General features: G+C 32.8%; 2 protein-coding genes across 2 annotated transcripts; one reads left to right on the top strand and one right to left on the bottom strand.

Moving 5' to 3' along the window:
- Positions 1-16,135: 16,135 nt before the first annotated feature.
- Positions 16,136-17,475, top strand: Ppt2 (palmitoyl-protein thioesterase 2). The gene is made up of 4 exons (XM_035095415.1): positions 16,136-16,403; positions 16,510-16,759; positions 16,851-16,969; positions 17,043-17,475. The coding sequence occupies exons 1-4, from the start codon at positions 16,254-16,256 to the stop codon at positions 17,394-17,396; spliced, it is 873 nt and encodes a 290-aa protein (XP_034951306.1). The 5' UTR covers positions 16,136-16,253; the 3' UTR covers positions 17,397-17,475.
- Positions 17,476-17,769: 294 nt separating this feature from the next.
- On the bottom strand, positions 17,770-19,520 carry LOC118074299 (venom serine carboxypeptidase). Its single transcript, XM_035095407.1, has 2 exons — positions 19,100-19,520; positions 17,770-19,012 (listed from the first exon to the last, which is right to left on the bottom strand). The coding sequence occupies exons 1-2, from the start codon at positions 19,406-19,408 to the stop codon at positions 17,894-17,896; spliced, it is 1,428 nt and encodes a 475-aa protein (XP_034951298.1). The 5' UTR covers positions 19,409-19,520; the 3' UTR covers positions 17,770-17,893.
- Positions 19,521-19,638: the final 118 nt, after the last annotated feature.

Here is a 19,638-nt window from a genome sequence, read left to right as displayed (position 1 = left end):
GAAAGATAGGAAAATTCTCAGGAGAAAGCACAAAAAAATTGGCAGCAAAAAATTGTCATGAAAAAATATGCAAAATTGTTTCAATTTATTTAAATGGCTACTGCAGGTGGAAATAAACAATTCTGAAGGTCATTTATATGACGGACGAAGATGATTAGAGGCGCCACAATTTCAATCCGGCATTTACTCTCCCTAACTTCTTAATATTAAGCCCATTACCACCCACAACATTGCCATGTCTGACGCCTAGAGAAAAAGAGAGAGTGACTCACACTTTCAATCGAGCCTTTGGCTTATTAGTGATTGTCTTTATTACCAATTGGGTGTCACTGTGTATTATGTGGGTGACAGTTGGCGGTCTTCATGATGGGTACCACCAGAAAAACATACATGGGATATGAAAATAAATAAAAAATATTATCAGGGTTGTTTTCATTTGAGATATAAAATAATGCGCAGATGGACTCCTGCTGGTATTGTTATTTACTAAAATATTGATACTATTTTTTTTCCTGCTGTTCTCATTGTTGAGAAAAAAGAACAAACTTTTCTACTGATCTAAAATAATCTATAAATTAATATAAAAGAATTAAGAGGACAGTCGGAATTAATATATCCTTGAAATTTGAATATTTTGATAGAAAACTTATTAGTTTTTATATTAATATCTTTTTAAATATATTTTTAAATTGTCAATTAAAGTAATTAAAGTAAATAATTCAGTTCATTATTGGAATTATTTAATCTTGGTTATAAATTCAATATGTTATTGTTTGATTATTGATTTACTTTGAATTTAATAATTATCAATCTTTGCCTACTTTCTATCTAATCTTCACCTACATCTTTATTAACAGTTTCAATATTATATACCTTTTTATTTCAATATCGAACAATTAAAAAAGAGAAAGTAATTTTTTTAATACTTTAAAACATTTTTTGCAATAAATAACAAAATTTAAAAACTAATATTATTCAATTATTTCTACACAATTTATTGTTTGTATTAAAAATAAAAAAAAATTTTCATTATTATTTATAAAAAATTTGTAATTTTTTTTAATATTTAAAAAATCAAATGTTTTTGTAAAATAATTATAGTATAAATAACTCATAGAAATGATTTTAATAATCAAAGCAAAATAATGAATAAAAATTTCCTTCCGTTTTCTGATTACTTATTGACTTACCTTGAACTCTATCAATTAATCTAATCTTTATTTATATGAATAAATGAGAATAAATTTGTGAGATCGATCATGTGACGATCATAGAAATGAAGATATTTATCAAATGACGTTGTTGACATTATCATTAGCATATATTTATTTAATATTATCATAATCTATTTTATTTTATTTCTATCGGATATTATACATTTCCTGAATCTCTATTTCACGCTGGTAAAAATCCTACGAATCTAGAAAAAGTGAGAAAATGAGTAAACGAGAAAGAGAGCAAGGACATTGACACATCGGTATGAGAGCAAGCATATGGCACGTTCAGAGTACATACTCATGTGTATGTTTCAGCTAGAATTAACGGGGGACAAACGAGCGTGACCAACCCTAGCACGCTTTACGCGTTTCTCCGTTTACCCCCGCGTAATAATACACATACATTGAAGCATTTTAGTATCACACTGTGTGGCCCGTATTTGTGTTACGATACCCCTACAATATACAGACATATGTGGAGCAGTGATGCCCCCACATTCTCTCAACACTCGACTCCCTGTGGACTGATATTTAGGGCCGATATTCATTAGCCCGCTCGGTGTGGGGGTGATGAAGTGCAAGAGTACCGCTTGCCACTTTCTATTTACGCAATTGTACAATGAAGCCAGTAAGTCGATTGGAATTCCTCATATCTAAATTTTATGTTTTTATCTATTGATTATTGCTCTAAATGAATGGTTGGAATTTATTGAGAGATTAAATTTTTATTATTATGCATAGAAATCAATTCATATCAGATATTTTTGTCAACTAAATGAAAGAAAAAATTATTCTCATCGTTATTACTGGTTAATGAGAACTATTTATTGCCAAAAAATAATTATAAATAATTTAAAATATTCATTTTTCGAGCAAAAATAAAATGATGTCGAAGTTTATTTTATTAAAGCACATTGCTTTGTTTATCTTAGAACTTTTGCAATAACAAAAAAACATACCTAAAAAAAATAGACATTTATGTGATGTTGAAAAAAAAATTCATTAAAATAAATATTTATAAAGAAATAATATTTAATAAATATTAATAAAAAATTGTTGGAAAACCAAAATGTTAATGTAAATTAATAAAAAATCATGAAAAGCTAACAGCTTTTCAAAGATATTTATAAAATAATTTGATATAAATGTGAAAAAATTTTTCTAAATCAAAATATAGATTGAATGTAATTTATTAATATTATTTACTATTTTATCATTTATAATGAACCTCCTCCACTGTAAAGAAAATATTTAAATTATTCTAATTTTTACATTTGTTTCAGAAGTATAAAGATAAAAAATTTTCCTTACCAATAAAGTTCAAGGTTTCTTACTACCTCATCAACAAATCTTTAGAAAAAAGAAATCAACTGATTCATTCGACCAAAATAAATAGTCATGAAAAGAAAAAACAAAGAAAAGAGAAAATTATTATCAACTTCTTGAGCATAAAGACATTTTTATTCGATTATAATATTTTTAACTGACTCGCCAATTGAAAAGAAAGATTATTAAATTAATTATACGATGGCTGATCATTTAAAGTTCGAAATCGTGAATTACGTCAGCAACCGAAGAGTCGACAGACGAAAGAGGCATATCCGGTAGGCTTAGATTGACTTGGCGCCAACCACTGCGCGTACAACTGCCGGAATTAAATGATTATTGCGTTATATGTGGTGGATTGTAGGAAGACCAGGCTACTGTCGGCGTTAAGTCATAATTCAAGCTATCAGAAGGACTAAATACTATAACACGTTATTTGTACACACAATAGAAGCTACAAGATATTCTCTCTAGGGTACAAACACTTTTTATGTATCATCACTCTAGTGCCCGCATCCATGACTTAATAAAATAATCTGAAGGTCCAGAAGAGACAAAGTGTACAAATTAATTAGTAAAATCCCTTCTTTCGAATTAAAAAAAATGGGCGAAACGATTAATCCTCATGAGATCATGAGGTCGATGACCATATTGTCGATCGCTTTTTTTTTATCTCATTGTTTTTGAATTCAATGAAAGCCTTTGAATTCTCAGATAGGATTTTTCTTCAATATATTTATATTCCGCCTTCTTTTGCTTAATGCAAAACATCAATAGCTTGATCCTGAGGACATTCAGATAGATGAATAATATACCCTCGAGCCTATTCAATATCAAGACAGGATGGAACCACATCAAAAGCATTTTTCTAGCATTTGAATTGATAATTTTCTATGTTCGCATATCAAAGACTTTTAAAATCCGTCAAAGTCTTTAGACTTTTCGTCTTGTTTCAATTATCTTGTTGGTAGTTGGAAGGAAAATTGTTTTAAATTATCCGTTTTTCAAAGATCAGATAACAGATTGTACATGATTTTTAAAAATCATAAATTTTTTGAATTTAATACTAAATCCAACACTTTATTTATTTATTCTGATGAAACATTTTTTGTTATTATAAATATAATAAGAATATCCACAATTTTTTTTAATCCTTTCCTTCCACATTATTATCTATATAAGAATAATTGCATAATTTTTGTCACCATTTAATAAATATATTAATATTTACGACGGAATTAGTTCTAAAAGTAATTATTTCATTTCTCTAAATTAAATTTTTAGAAAACAAAAAAAAACTTTTATTAATAGAATGAGTGAAATGTGATGAAGCATAAATGAAATTAATTAAAAAGAAAAAGAAAGAGAACAATTGAAAAATTAATCGTACATTTGACTTATCAATAATCTCGACGAGTCAACGACGTGTTTGAGATTTATCGCATTAATTCGTGGAATCAGTTGGTTTTCGTATTTTTAAGATAATTACGGATTAGGGGAATTATAACGCATCAGCAGCGTTTATTTCTGCGTTATTATAAAGTCAATAAACTTGAGATATCGTGACAAAAATGCTCGTGGATGATTTTAAACGAATGAAAGTTACCTTTTATTATTATTTTTTATGATACAGATAGATGACAGATATATGTATGATGTCCCTATATAACTTGTGTGGCCTTGTTTGAATCAATGAATCGGACTGGCACACCCCTAACACAGCAATCTCTGCCCTTCTCGTGTGCACTATGAACACTACTGAAATAATATAGTCAAGATACTGTGATCACGTTGAGCCACCTGCGCCACTAAAAGCCTTTATCCCAAGCTCAAATGTATATGTACATCCATGCGCTCATGTCAACATGGATAAATAAATATATTTCATCTCTTAAAAATTAACTCTCCCAGAACAAATATTTTTTTTTCAATCCCCTGAATTAATCATCTTCCTATTTATCAAATGATGAATGATTTTTTAATTCAAAAATTCTAATATCAAATGGAGATTAAGATTTTAAAATCCTCTTCACTTTTCACAGGTGCAGCTTTTTTTCCTCCCATCTTTAGTTGAGAAAAAAAAATGATAATTTAAATGGATAGGGTTTGTATATTAATGATTAAAATATATATATATTTTTGATTTCTGAAAAATCAGAAATGATTTCATAAAATGGTGTAAACAAGTAAATACGCTAAGTAATAAAAATTTCAACATATTGCGAACATAGAAGATAAGAATATTATTTATCAAAAAGTATATACGGATGTATTTATAATGAGGATGTCGAACTCGAGTTTATCATGATTCAGAGCTTTAATAATGGCGCGAGCCCACCCGGCGTCAATTAATACGATTGATCGCAGATCAATGAGGGTCGTTGCCGTGGCGTTGCTTGGATGATTGGCCAAACTCGTGCGGACTTCAGGTCAAATGACGACGGTCAAGTTTGGACTTCCGTTCTCAGTTGACCTGGTGGCTACTTTCAATCTCGACCAAGCTATGAGTCATACCAACTTTTAGACTAATGTATGTACATCAGTGATCATCATCAACATTGTTTTATTTAATGCCTATTTAACTGATAATATTTTTATCAGATGGTTTTCAAAATTGATTATATTAATTGCTCTTAATAATTTATAGAAAAAAATTCTTTTAACACCAAATATAAATATTTAAAATCATTTTTACGATCAAATAAATAAAAATTTAATAACGAGCATTCCTAATAATGATATTAGACCACGTTCGTACTGTAAAATATACATCTGAATAATGAAAAATCTAATATATAAAAAATAAACCTGATCTACTGCAAATCAATACCTTAAAAATTTTTTTAAAAATAAAAAATGATTTTTAACCTGAAAAAAGTGATACAATGATTGTTGTTAACATTCTTTTTTCAACAAAAAATAATTTTTTTATAATAAAATTCCGATTTATGAAGAAATAATAGTTGAAATTTTCTTGTGAAAATAGTCTTTGATAAATGACTCACTGAAGGAAGAAATCCCAATAAAAAGTAACTGCCGGTTTTAATAATCCGTGGTGCGTCAAACGAAGGGAGTGCAGCAGTAAAGGGAGAAGTTGTTCTCTTGGTGGCTCGCCTATATTTGCCAAGCAATCAAGTTCAATCATTAACCCTTGGTAGTCGCGGTAGTTCATTCGGTAAGCCGTATATAGCTATCGACTTATCCACAGACGAATAATACCCAGATCATTTCATCAGGGTCAGACGCTGTCGTCGAAGCGCGACAGGAAGTCCACCTAATCAGGGGTAGTGAGTGGCAAATAGGGGCGCGGTTCTAGCATCACCTTCCGTCTCATGAAGACTTTCGACCCCTGGGAGTCCCAAATCAACTTCCGTTCAATAATAATTGTCCACCATTTTCCTCGCTTGTCTCAATAATTTGCCATTTACTTTATTTTGTTGATCATTATACTCATTCCAACGATAATTAATTTTTATCTTGTTGCATAACAAGAATTTATAAATGTTATTGATTTTGGTTGGTATTTGTGCTTGATTACGAGACAAGACACTTAAAAATAACCGCAATATTTATTTTCGTAGGATTCTTTCATTAACGGTGACACTGAATAAGGGTAAGACAATTTTTTTCATTTGTACCTCAGTAAGGGGTAAGATTTTCCCTCTCAACTAATGACACTAGGAGACTAATAATAACGAGCAAAATAAAACAAGGCTAAAGACAGAAAGAATAAAAGGGCGAAAGAAAAAACAAAGTTTAACCAGTGATAATAATAAGATGACATTAATCTGCTGTTTGATGAGCAACTTACACTACTTTTATCTACTTAGAATTTTTTACGTTTTTTGTACCTTATTCTTTATGATAATGAGCAACCTTGCGATGTCTCCCTAGCGTGCGGCTTGGATGGTAATTATGAAAAAGTCTAGCAGATGTTTATGATACTATTATCAATAAATTTACAGGTCCAATCCACAAATAAAGATAAACAACTATTATTAACTAATAGAAAATAAACAAATATTTTTTTAGAAATATAAATTATAATTTATATTTTTAAGAAAAAACAAATCTATAGATTTATTTTTAGATCTATAGATTTGTTTTTTCTTAAAAGATAAAACAAAGAATTTATCGTAATATAGGCACAATCTTAGTGATTTACATCATCATTTTACATGTTGAATTTGTTTAAATTTTTTTTTCAATTCAGTAAGTATTTTACTGGTGTAATAATATCATAATCATACTAGTTATTAGCTTTATTAGTATGTTAGAATACTAAATAACTAATTTTAACATTCATGATAACATTAAAAAAAAACAAATCTATTTATGTCTTTATTTCAATCTTAAAATAACGTTTCTACCATTAAAAAATTATTTTTTGTGATGAATTTCAAAGTGATTAAAATCCATTAAAAATTTTTAGTGCTGAATTTTTTTTCCCTAAAACCACAAAATAGACTTCATCAGTGTTTTTATTCCAAAATTAGTGAAAATATGATTAAATTCGAACGGAAGTAAACTAGTGGCAATAAAGCAGAGAGACAAAACAGTGTGTGAATTGAGATGGCAGTTAATTAAACCGGAATTACCGAGTATAAACGCAATTGCGCACACATCCTGATGACGTTAATTTTCACAAACTCACGACATCGTTCTTGAGAACGCGTATCATATCGTACGAAGGACGAAGAGAAAGAGAAAGAGAGAAAGTGAATGAATCTTGTCAATATGCGAGAGAGAATGTGAAGAGGTCATCATCACTTCCCTCTGTCGAGTTTAATTAAAACGAGGAACAAGTCCCAATTCACCAGGAAACGGACACTTTGGGCTCTGCAATGTTTCCATAGCAGCAACAACGTTAACCCGGTGTTATCATAAACGGCCCCAAGTCCACATGGAAGCGTTGTCTGACACGTTTCAGAACACAAGGCCAGTCTGTTGCGGCTGATCTCTCACTTTGGCCACGCTCATTGTTATTAACTGACCAGCAGGAACGAGACACCCGGGAACACCCTACAAATGTTGACCACCAAGTTATCTACGTTATTCGAAAGGATTGATAGAGGCAGAAGCATACTGAATGCAAACGGCTTTCGGACAAGATCATCCCTTGATGTTCATTTCAAAACCACCAACTTTGAATAACCTCATGTCTCTTTCTCCAGCAGTATCACCATCAACATTATCAGTACCATTGTTCAATAAATTACTTGGTTGAATTGCATAAATATCCATCTTGTGTTTAGTTAATTAACTAATGGCAGTAATGACACATTTGAGGATTTAAAAAGCCAGTTGAAGGTAATTACGGACACACGTGTAGCTGTGAAAATCATCAGTGCGGAGTCGGTTTGGCAGAGACGCAAAAGCCAAAATGCGAGGACCTATCAACACTCTACAGGAGTCAGAGGATGGTAATTGAATTAGTCGCCACACGATCTGAACACGCAACGATCTAGCCCCTGGGTGTCAATTAATTAGTACAGTTAACAATTGGTTTGTTACAACTTTCATATACAAACGTATCTATTCGACTATAGTAACACTTATTATTATAAATCCTACTGGACATCTACATATTATGTATACCTGAATGATCCTACATCAGTGTTAAATACATCCTAGCACCCTTCAACCCCTCCTGCTTTACTAACTTTTCGTTCCAGTCGTCACGGGATAACGTATCGTTCTCGCGGGACTTTTGGTCGTACGGGTGCAGAGGAAAAATTGCGAATGGAATTGAATTGAATCGGTTGCGCTGGAGAAGTTGGTGTAGGATTGAGATAGAGATGTGGCGTGTTGACGGGCAATTCGTTCAAGGATAGTCGAGCCTTTGAGAATGAAGAGGCATTTGGTTGGTTTAGTAATGGCACTAGTGGAGTGAAATTTAGGATATATATTTCAGGATACTGAAAATTACCTAAAAGTAGTGTTACATGCGAAGAGTACTTTGAAAAGTATGTACACGAGGATCTAGTCACGCTCATCCCAAGGGATAAGCAAGCAACGAGCGTGAACCACCGGGCGTGTTCATCCCCCGAGAATCAGTTGACCATCCCTCTTGCTATGTTGCTGGCATCAAGTTGCTCATGCTTATTAGTAATTGCATAAAATCTGACATACGACTCTGACCCTTCTGGTTAATTATCGTCTGGCACCATAAACTTGACTGATTTTTAAACACTTTTTGATCAACGTCTATAAAAAAGCTCCTAAAATTGATTTAGCATATTTTTTTTAATCAGTGATTTATAATCGTTTTGTTTGGTAAAAACTTGTTTGCACTTTAAAACAGAAAAATACTTTTTTTTTTGTTTCAGAAGAGAAAATGAAAGGAAAAATTTCGACGATTTATTCGTGCTTTTTACGATAGTCGTTTGATTTATACACATGAGCTTATTATGCACGTACGGATGAAGAGAAGAGTAGGAAGGAAAGAGTATAAAGAGAAAGGGAAAACATGAGTTCCAATAATACGCCCAGAGGGATAAAAAGCACCGGGGGAAAAACGGCACGATGAAAATGGGATTGAAAACCACCGGACTAATCTTCCTCTCCTCTTTCTCAACTATATACACTCGTAGTCAGTATAATATTCCACGTATATGCGTCCAAGTTCGCATATATTCTTTCTTGTGTATATAACATAAAGGGAGACTCTATATCTGCATTCGCACTTACACTCGGGAATCACCGTGAAAAACATTCCATGCGTGATTATATTTATACCATTGTGCTGAGTGTGAAAGTGTATACAAGCGAACTCACCGACAGCAAAAGGAGGCTCCCAACGATCTCCAACCGACGGTAGAAACGGCTGCCATTTAAATAAATGTTTAATCTCACTCGTTGCTCCTTTTTTCCACTTTTGTCCGTCGAACGTGCTGCTGGAGATGGAAACCCCTAGAATTGAGGGAAAGAATGAATGCAAAAATAAAGTATAAATAGTGATAAAGCGAATAAGAGAGTGGAAAGCTTGGAAAATGGTACAGAGATCAGTTATAGAGAGGACAGTGGGGGCAACAAAAAGAACTCAAAGATATCCAAGAAAGGTAAGTAAAAAAGCAATCGAGTCTGTGCATCCACTGTTCTCTCATCCCCTCATTTAACCTCTGCATTGCAAATGCCACCCTCTTTTTACCGCGTATTGCCAGGATCTCGGTGAGAGAGGGGACAAGGGTCATGAGAGAAGCTGAAGCCGGGACTGTTATTTTAACGAAATATCTTTAAACGGGTCGTGCACGGGGAAAGAGGGTATGCCACCCACCATTCACTACTCACAGCAGCGCAGCTTCTATTCTATCCTCTAGCCATCCCACAAGAGAACCAGAGGGGCAAGCATTGGAGGTACCAGACTCCGGGGAAACGGGCCGCGAGATGAAAGGATACCTAGTTACGGAATGAGGGCTTCCCCCGTTTAAGGGATTACCGGCCGCCCGTTATTCAAATGTATGCTAAATGCACGGGATGCACGATAGCCTTATCAAGCCCCTTGGAATACAGGGTAGAAGCGAGAGGCAACGAGAATGAAGTTAAACGTGTGTGAGCAACCTAGAGTAAAATGGAGAGTAAGGAGGTGGAGGTAGTTCGCTTAGACTCCAGCAATTCTCTTTACTGGATAATAGTTGGACCAAATCCGATTTACGATATAGCTCATACTGACGGACGACATTTGAGGGTAGTTGAAGGGGAAAAAATCGTTAGACTCATTTTAGTCTGACGGTCGATTACGTTGATGAATTAATTAGCTTATAGATGGAGGCGAAAAAAATTTTTAGTTGAGTGTATGTGATTAAATTAAAAGTGATGAGAGTGTTGGATGAAGTCGATAGAGTATGACTCTGCAGAGTATAAAGTGGTGTATCTATCTACTGATGTTGGAGTGCTTGCAATCGAGATAGGAAAAAAGCAAAAAATAAGAATTGCTCATTAAGCAGAGAACGATTTAATGAAGATGACCTCATGAGACTCCGCAGTCAAGTTACGTCCACGCTAAGCGGATTCTCACGGTAATAGCCGGGCCCGCGAGTCAAGTGGCGAGAATTGTCGGCAATTGTTTCCGAAATCCCGCGCAGATGCCGTGCAGTGTTGTATAGCAAAGAGAAATAGAGAGGAGTAGAGTGAGAAACTGAAAAACATCAAGCATCACTACTACGTGTATAAATGTGGTAGTACATAAATATATATGAAAACCATGAGTATACATTATAGTACAACGCGAATTATCGTACAGATAGTACTCAACCGTTTTCTCCCGCTTACAACCACTACTCGGCCTGATGCATCAACACCGTCTATCGTCTATCCTGATGTGTGAATCACTCGACACAATTACCACAATTATCATCAGGAGCGTTTGCTATCCATGTCCAAGCCCACTTTAACGTTCCCACGCCCTCTACCATTCGCACGCATTCGTCGCGCAAATCTTATGATTCTTACTTACTTAAGAAGGACAAAGATGCAACAATAATTCATATAACACACCCGGAACCTCTAACTTAAGTATCTTCCTCTCGCGCTGATTCATTCTTCTCATTCTCCAATTTATTTTACTAAACAAAATATGTCACATTGTTTTATTTTTTTTTATACTCTGAAATGTAAACTTATCAATCTCGATAACTAATTCTACTTTCATGAAAAATAAATAAAAATTCATAGAATAAATTTTAGTGCTTTGATAGGCAATTTTGGATCAAAGCTAAATGGTTGAAGCTAATTTAACTACTTACAAATGTAATGACAACTGATTGATTCAATTTATATTATGAACGTATATATTGTTAATCATAGTTCACCCTAATATATATCAAAGTCTCCGATCGTTGAGAGAAATCGCGACCCTTCTACATCCCAAGAGATTCGACATTTGACACCTAATACTCTTGGTTACTCAGTATATCTTTTCGCCCCTATCCGCGATTGGTTGATTATGATCTTACTAATCCACCATTGCCTTCGGGGATTCATACAACATACATCCATTCGTGCCAGACCACCCTGACGTGATTGCCAAGCTTCCAAGCAAATATCCCACGCAAAAATTGCTTCGATTTTCATCCGGCCTTGCTTTTAATTCCATTAGAAGTTGAAAACTGGATTCCTAAAATGATTATTCAATTAGTATTTAGTTCTCATCATAACATTCCTAACATGTTACATATACGACTTAAGAAAATTACGTGAAAAACAAGTTAATAAATGAAACTATAAAACTTTGAATAATTATAATTTAAAATAATCATAATCACCTTTGTGTAAAGATATGAACAAGTTCATCATTCTCTCTAAGACAGTCTTGAATAAATATACTTCAAAAAAATATAAAAGTTTAAAATTAAACCTTTTGACAATTCAAGATAAACATAAATGTGCAAAAACAATAAAAAAACAAAGTAATACATCAAGCAAAAACGATATAACTCTTGGAGAAACCACAATCAAAATGCTAATCGGCTCGAATGAGGTGTAAGTCGATAGAAATAGGATGTAAGGGTGGTTTATTGCTCAGAACTTTGCGAACAAGATCATTCAAGAGCATTACTTCGGATTACTGGGGAAAGGTTCGGTTGGTATCCAGTTAGACAAAAGTAACAGTGAATGAATGACGCGCTACTGTTAAACGCCGTCGCGTTCGTACCCTGCGGCAGTGCAGTCTTGACAAAACACTGAGGGTTGCCAGGACCTTCTGTAAATATTGTTACTACCACCCTGCTAGCAATTTCATTGGCCATATGTCGTATCGTTGTTCTTTTTCGCGACTGTACTATTCTTGTCGTCTTCTATTTTCAACCATTTTTTAAAATTACTTTTCAAACAAATTATTTTAAAGTATAATAAAAAATTAGCCTCATCTTAATGAAATGAATCTACTAGTAAATCAAAGGATATAATGAAACATTGAATTTCTAATATCTGACACGTGTCATTTAATTTACACCAACGTTTATATTCAACTGAATATGTAGGAAATAAAAAATTAATAGAGAATACTTCAAGAGATCTGTTACTAAACATTACTATCGATGCAAATTAATACTGATTTGTCATCGATTATCGATGGCTCACTTACACAGAGTTAAATATAAATTCTGCGCTTCACTGACGGCAGATTTATTATCCGTGAATCGAAGGGGCGGTCTCGCGAACGAGAGGGTGCAAGAGCCACAATGGACTAACAAATTGTGAAACTGTATCCTGTTCCAATGGAGACGTTACGAGAGTTTTCTCGTTTTTTTTTCTTTCTCTGTTTGCGAACGAACAAGTGTGAAATCAGATGCATTCATAATGCAAAGGTCACCCTCATCAGAAATTTGATGCTGAGATCACGGTCGATCTGTCATGGAGACAATCAATTAGTAACGCCATGATAAAAATGAATGAATAGCAAAATTCTTTTCTTATATTAAAGTGATGATATTAAATTGTAACAAATAACACTAGTAAAATAAATGTTGACGATTGAATTGCGGAAGGTGTTAGAGTATTATCGAAATTGTAGTCAAAGAGGAAAGAGGAAGAGTAAGTGTCGAAGGGGTGTAAAACAATTAACGCTGCTAGCAGACCTCATCCCCTTATCGTCTTGTCTACGCCCCAACTATTAGTATAATCGTTGGGGGTGGCAGTCTCCCTTAACTCTCCTGAACTCAGTCCGTTGTTAGCTCACTTTAATTCTTACCAAGTTAAAACTCGTACCGTACGCTTGGGATTCCACTTTCAGTACTTAACTTCTTGCTCTCCTTTTCGCCTCTTCGCGTTATTTTCTTCAAATCATTTGACTCAATCAAAGGACACCTGAAAAAGTACATTTAATTGTTACTTACATTGTAGTTCAAGCTCTTTCTACCAAACCATTTTATAAAATCCTTACCAATCAATTATTAACCATTTTCTTTGAGAAAATGATTCATTTAAAAAAAAAGATTCAATTGATTACGTTTTTTTTTAATTGATTCAACCAAGATTACAGCTTACAAAAAGTTTATAATTAATTAACTGAAAAATTTTAAATACCTTAAAAGTGATAAGACCCATTAATTTCTTGATAGATTTGAAGATCTTAAAGGTTTACACTATAAATGTGTAACATAAATATGAAGAGAAGCGTAACAGGAGTCGAAGCGTAAGAAGCACAACAGCGTAAAACGAACAATGGTCTCCAGAGTTGGCAGGTTGATCCTCTTTGAGTAATGTTGAAATCTGGGGCGTTCCTGGGAAACACCAGCTGACTTAGCGGACAAGAAATAAAGAAAAACTCAAGTGTTAGGATATTTACGAGTGTAATATGAGTTAAGAGTAGAAGTAGAATAGGATATAATTGTATTGTACATAAAAGCTATAAAAGGATAATAATTGCCAAGTCATTATTAAAGATACGATCCTTGACATTGACTGATCCACTAGATGACATAGTATCAATAGTAAACATATAATACTAATGAATATTAAAGGTATTATTGATTGATTGAATTTCATCTTGGTACTGTCACTGTGATTATCATGCAAAGCATACAAAATGTTAACCTTGTTTGGAGATGGATAAGACGGTGATGGAGAATAAAAGTCAAGTAACTCGATACTGAATAGAATTGAGATGGAGGTGAGAAAGAAACGCGGATCTGACGAGAAAACGCGATACCAAGGGTGGGTAATGGAAGATGTGATAATTCAGTATGCACAGCAGAGTTTATTTGAATTTTATTGGTAACTTGGTTGTCACGCAGCGATGGTGGGCACGCAGATCGTCCGCAGGGGTAAGTTAAGAAATAGAGGATCATGAGAGCAGATAGAATGGAGAGATAGAAAAACGGGTACATACCACAGGGGTGCTTCTTAGCTTTATCGGATCGCCAGGATGACGTTCGTACCGTTTCCCGTTTCCCCGAGGGGACACTTTTGCCCAACCAATATCGTCTTCCTCAGGTCGCTTCCAATATCTCTCTAAGTTCCCGACTAGCCATGAATAAACTATTTTCGACTTTGAATATCTGAGCAAACTTTTTTTTCGTTTTACTTGGACGACAGTCGTCAGGGGAACGTTAAGATACCATATCTTCAAGTTGATGATGATTCTGTTTTCAAATGCTCTTCCTTTTACCATTTCCTTACAACATTTTATTACAAGAACTTTTTCATTATGATTATATAAATCATCATAAAAATTAAATTATGTCATCATCATTGAACATGAATGATTATTTTAAATAAAAGTTCAGAAGATAATCATTTGATTTTGTGCAAATAAATTATTAAGAATATAGGAATATTCTATGTTATTATCCAGTGAATATTCTAACAGTTATTGAAAACGACCGTAAAAGATTCACAATCCAACTAGCTAAAATTGTACTTGAAGCTTTTTGCTGAATTCTTCCTTTCTAAAGAAGAAGATACATAGATACAAAATGACTTTTTGCGACATTGTTCCAATGATCGTCTAAAATACAAGAACCCAGCCGACCGCGAATATCCTTGATTAAACGAAGCAAAAACTCTCGAGACATAAGCTTTCACAACCCTGGTTATGCTATTCACTAGGTGGCATGTATTGTCATTTTGTCTCTTCCTCGCTCTGAAGCTGATTTGACTTTTTTTATTACCAGTTTTTCCTTTATTGCACTCATGTATTCTAGATTCATAAGTTCCTCAGCTCAAAATTCGGATCAGTCTTTTGTCCTAAAACAAGAAAATTTACATTAAATAAATGATTATAAAATGAACAAAAAAAATGGAAAGTAAAATACTCTTAAAGTTAATTTATCATTAACATTTTTATTCTAAAATCAAAGTGATGAGTGATTTAATTATCATTACACAATTTTATATCTATTGTCACAGTGACAAGCGGTATAAATGTTTCTATCATGACTGGCAACTTACTAGAAAATGATAAAGCAAATGCTGGAAAGAGGAAAAAAGATATCATGGAATTAGAGCATGTCATCGCAGGTATTGTACTTACATGATAAACAAGTGGTAATGACATCAAAGCTCTAAATACAAAACATAGAGTAAAGATATTGCGATGATCGTGTCTTTAAGGGTTAAGTCTCATATACTCTTGTATCTCATGAAGAGAGGGTTGCAAAACGTTGGAAACGATTTAGGGCACGATGATTGTTGATGACGAAAGCACAAAACAATGCACCTGGCATTCGAACTGAATATTTGGGGCGTGTGGAGAAAAGGGTATGCAAGATTCTTTCTAAGGGGATTGCAAAGATGTCAAGGCTCCAATGATATATTACAAAACATGGGAATTGTCATATGTTTCGTATTTTCCTAATTTTTCTTCGAAGCTAATACTCTTTTCGTGTCTTTTACGCATTTTCAGAATATTATCTCTGATCAAATATTATAAATAAAGGGATTTTAAAAACAGTTCATTTGTAACTTCGAAAAACTCTCAATAACTGCATTTACCATCATGAAGTTGGCGTTTAAATTCGGAAAATCTAACCGGTAGATCAAATTATAATTTATATTATCGACGCTACAACAGAAGTTATCGATAAAAGATAAGATTAAAAGTCGGTAAGATAGAAAAATAATAGTGCATAAACAAACAATGCATCTATGAATGTATCAATAAATCAGTGTATCATGGTTTATTTCGCACGTCATTCTTGAAAAATCATAGTTCTATCTCAATTAATTTTAGCCAGTTTAAGAATAAGTGTTTGTAACGTTTTTTACAAAATGAAGAGTTCTCAAAAAGTGTTATTTTTGAATATTTTTTATCTTATTTTTATAAATATCAATGGATTATCATATCGCCCTGTTGTTGTTATTCATGGAGTTCTCACTGGAAGTCTTAGTATGGAGGAAATTAGTAATAGAATAAAAGAGGTAAATTCAGTAAAAAATTTCGAGAGACTACTAAACAAAGATAACCTTGTCATTATATATTTATAACAACCAATCAGTGTGAGATGAAAATCTTTTTTTTTGATAGGCACATCCAGGAACTCAAATCTTCAATACGCCAAGATATGCTGGTTGGAGCAGCTTGGAACCAATGTGGCGTCAAGTAGAAGAAATTGGCCAAGATGTAATTAGCATTGGTGCTGCTTTTCCAGAAGGAATTAATTTACTAGGTTACAGTCAAGGAGGATTGATTGCGAGAGCAATTTTACAACGATTTCCTGAACACAATGTTCGGACTTTTATATCACTGAGCTCACCACAAGCTGGCCAATATGGAAGTATGTGGACATTGTTCTTTGTCTTTAAAATTTGATTTTATAGAATTTATTTAAGAATTAATGTGACGATTACATCATTGTTATATTTCAGCAAAATTTTTACGTTTATTTTTCCCGGACTTAGTATGCGAAACTGCCTATGAATTATTTTACTCTAGAGTTGGTCAGCACACAAGTGTTGGAAATTATTGGAATGACCCGTATCATCAAGTAATAATTTTGTTTTATAAAGCTTGATAAGTATATCAATTCATTAATTAAATATCAAATGTTTGTATTTTAGGATTTATATTTCAAATACAATCAATTTCTACCATACGTCAATAACGAAAAGAAGTCATCGAACACAACAGGTTTCAAAGAAGGTTTAACTAAACTAAGGCAAATGATTTTAATTGGAGGACCAGACGATGGAGTAATTACTCCTTGGCAAAGTAGTCAATTTGGATTTTTTGATAGCAACAGTACAGTTGTGGAAATGCGGGATAGAGCCATATACCAAACAGATGCCATTGGATTGAAGACATTAGACAAAGCTAAAAAACTCATAACTTATACAATACCAGGAGTACCTCATATAGCATGGCACCTAAACATGACTTTAGTTGATCGATATATTATACCTCATCTTGACTAAATAATCTAAAAAAAATTTTACATTTTTATAAATTATAACAATAATAGTGAAAAAATAATAATTAATCTTAATTATTGTACTTTTGTTTTAAAATTATGAATTCAAAAATAAAAGACTGATTAAAAAGTAAGTCAAAATAAACAAATAACTATATATGCTCACAAATCTTAAGATAGATTAAAATTAAGTATGGAAAAAATAATCAACTAATATGACATTTGCGCAATGTATATGAATAAATTTATTTCTGAATATTCATTATTTTAAAAACTGTATATAAGCATATTCATTTATCCATCACAAATAGCTTTCATTATAAATTTAAGTAATAATAAAGGCAGAAAAGTATTAACTTGAAGAAAAAAATACTCAATGCTTCATCATAGTTTTATTGATTTTCTATCATTAGTCTTGGTGATTTAATTACTTAACAGGTATTTTTAGTATATTTCTTATATTTGCTTGATATAAATTAACAAATTACAAAAACGTAGAGCTTAAAAAGGCTTATTATGAGTGAATCTAGTAATTAAATCGAGAGCCCATTCAGGCTGATCTGCAGGAACCATATGTCCAGCATTACGAACAAGAACTTCTGTCAAATAACCTACAGTTTTAGCATATCCAGCAATTTCATTTTTTACTTTCCATACTTTACGAGTAGCTTTTTGCCATTCATTAGCTTTAGGCCAATTCAGATGTTTCAAATAATTTTCAGTCAATGGATACGCTACAATTATATCTAATTGGCCATTATAAATTAAAACTCGATAATTTTGTGCTAAAATAGCAACTTTATCTGCTTGTGATCGGGTAATATCACCCTTTAAGTGTTCTTCAACTTTACCATTTTCCATTGTATAAGAAATATTTCCTACGTGAATTGCACGCCTTGCATCTATACTTTGGACCCATTCGGCCATCCAATCAGACTCATTTGTGTCTTTTGTGTGTAGATAATTGAAATAAAAGTTGAAACCAGTAAGGTTTTGAAATAGAGTTGGTGGGGAATTTAAATCTCCATCAAGAAGTTTGTTAAATACTTCAAAAGCTTCATCATATTTGCTTTGATTAATTAAGCTTCTACCTTTTTCTTCTAATACGTGAAATTGATCTCTACCATTAAAATCAATAAGACCAAGTTGATAGAGATAATCTCCATACAAAAATTGATTAACTGGGTCAGTAAGTCCGTTACCCATAGCTAATCCCTTTAAATTAATTTTTATTTTTCCTTTGGGATTATTTTGGTGAATCGTATATGATATTGCAGGTACATATTTTCCAGCATAAGATTCACCAGTAACAAAGAAATCATTACTTTGAAGTTCAGGAAACATTTGAAAGAATTGAATTAGTGCTATATAAAGATCTTGGCCCACTTGAGTTTCATTTTTTGCATATCCATCATCCTTATCAGTAAAACTGTATCCTGTACCAACTGGATTATCAATGTACAAGAGATTGTGAGAAATACTCCAACTGTATTTTCTCATTTGAAGAGTTTTGTTTTGAATTACACGGAAAGGTCCATTTTCAGTAAAAAGACCAAATAGAGAGCTTGCTCCAGGGCCTCCTTGAAGCCAGAGAACAACAGGAGCATTTTTAGGATTCATCTGAAGTATTATTAAAATAAATATTATTTTTCATCATATATAACTATCAAAAGTTTCAAATACAATTTAACTTTTTGAAATTTTTACCTTGGCCGGGAAAAACCAGAAAAACATATTAGAATTGTAACCTTCATTAACTGTAAGATAGCCGGCATAACTTCCAACATCAAGCATTTGTGGATGTTGAACAGTAGCTTGCTTCCTAGCTTCATCAATCTTACCATCTTTAATATAAGGTGTTAAAAATAATGGACTTCCAGCATCTTCATGTTCACCAATGGGATATTCTTTTAGCTTTGGATAAGGATTTAAAAATCCTTGAGTATTTTTAAAATACAAAATTGTGAGTAATGAAATATAAATCAAAATATTCAACGTATGTTGAAAGTTACTCATTTTTAAGATTTAATTTATTCACATTTATAAATATAAACTTTACGAACGTTAACTTTTACCAAACAAATAATGCTGAATAACTGATAAACGACCACCAACTGTTTCAGTGTTTACTTACTGCGCACATGAAAATATAGCCAGATGAAAGAAAACACGACTAGTGCCAATCGGTAATTTTTCTAATGATAAATTTGATTGATCATTTTTTATTTTTTTTCATCATAAATCTT

The sequence above is a fragment of the Chelonus insularis genome, unplaced genomic scaffold, assembly GCF_013357705.1.
Source record: "Chelonus insularis isolate UGA/USDA-ARS -01 unplaced genomic scaffold, ASM1335770v1 contig_135_pilon, whole genome shotgun sequence".
Classification (NCBI taxonomy): domain Eukaryota; kingdom Metazoa; phylum Arthropoda; class Insecta; order Hymenoptera; family Braconidae; genus Chelonus; species Chelonus insularis.
Note: the sequence above shows the minus strand (reverse complement) of the source record. Positions and strands in the feature narration are given on the sequence as shown.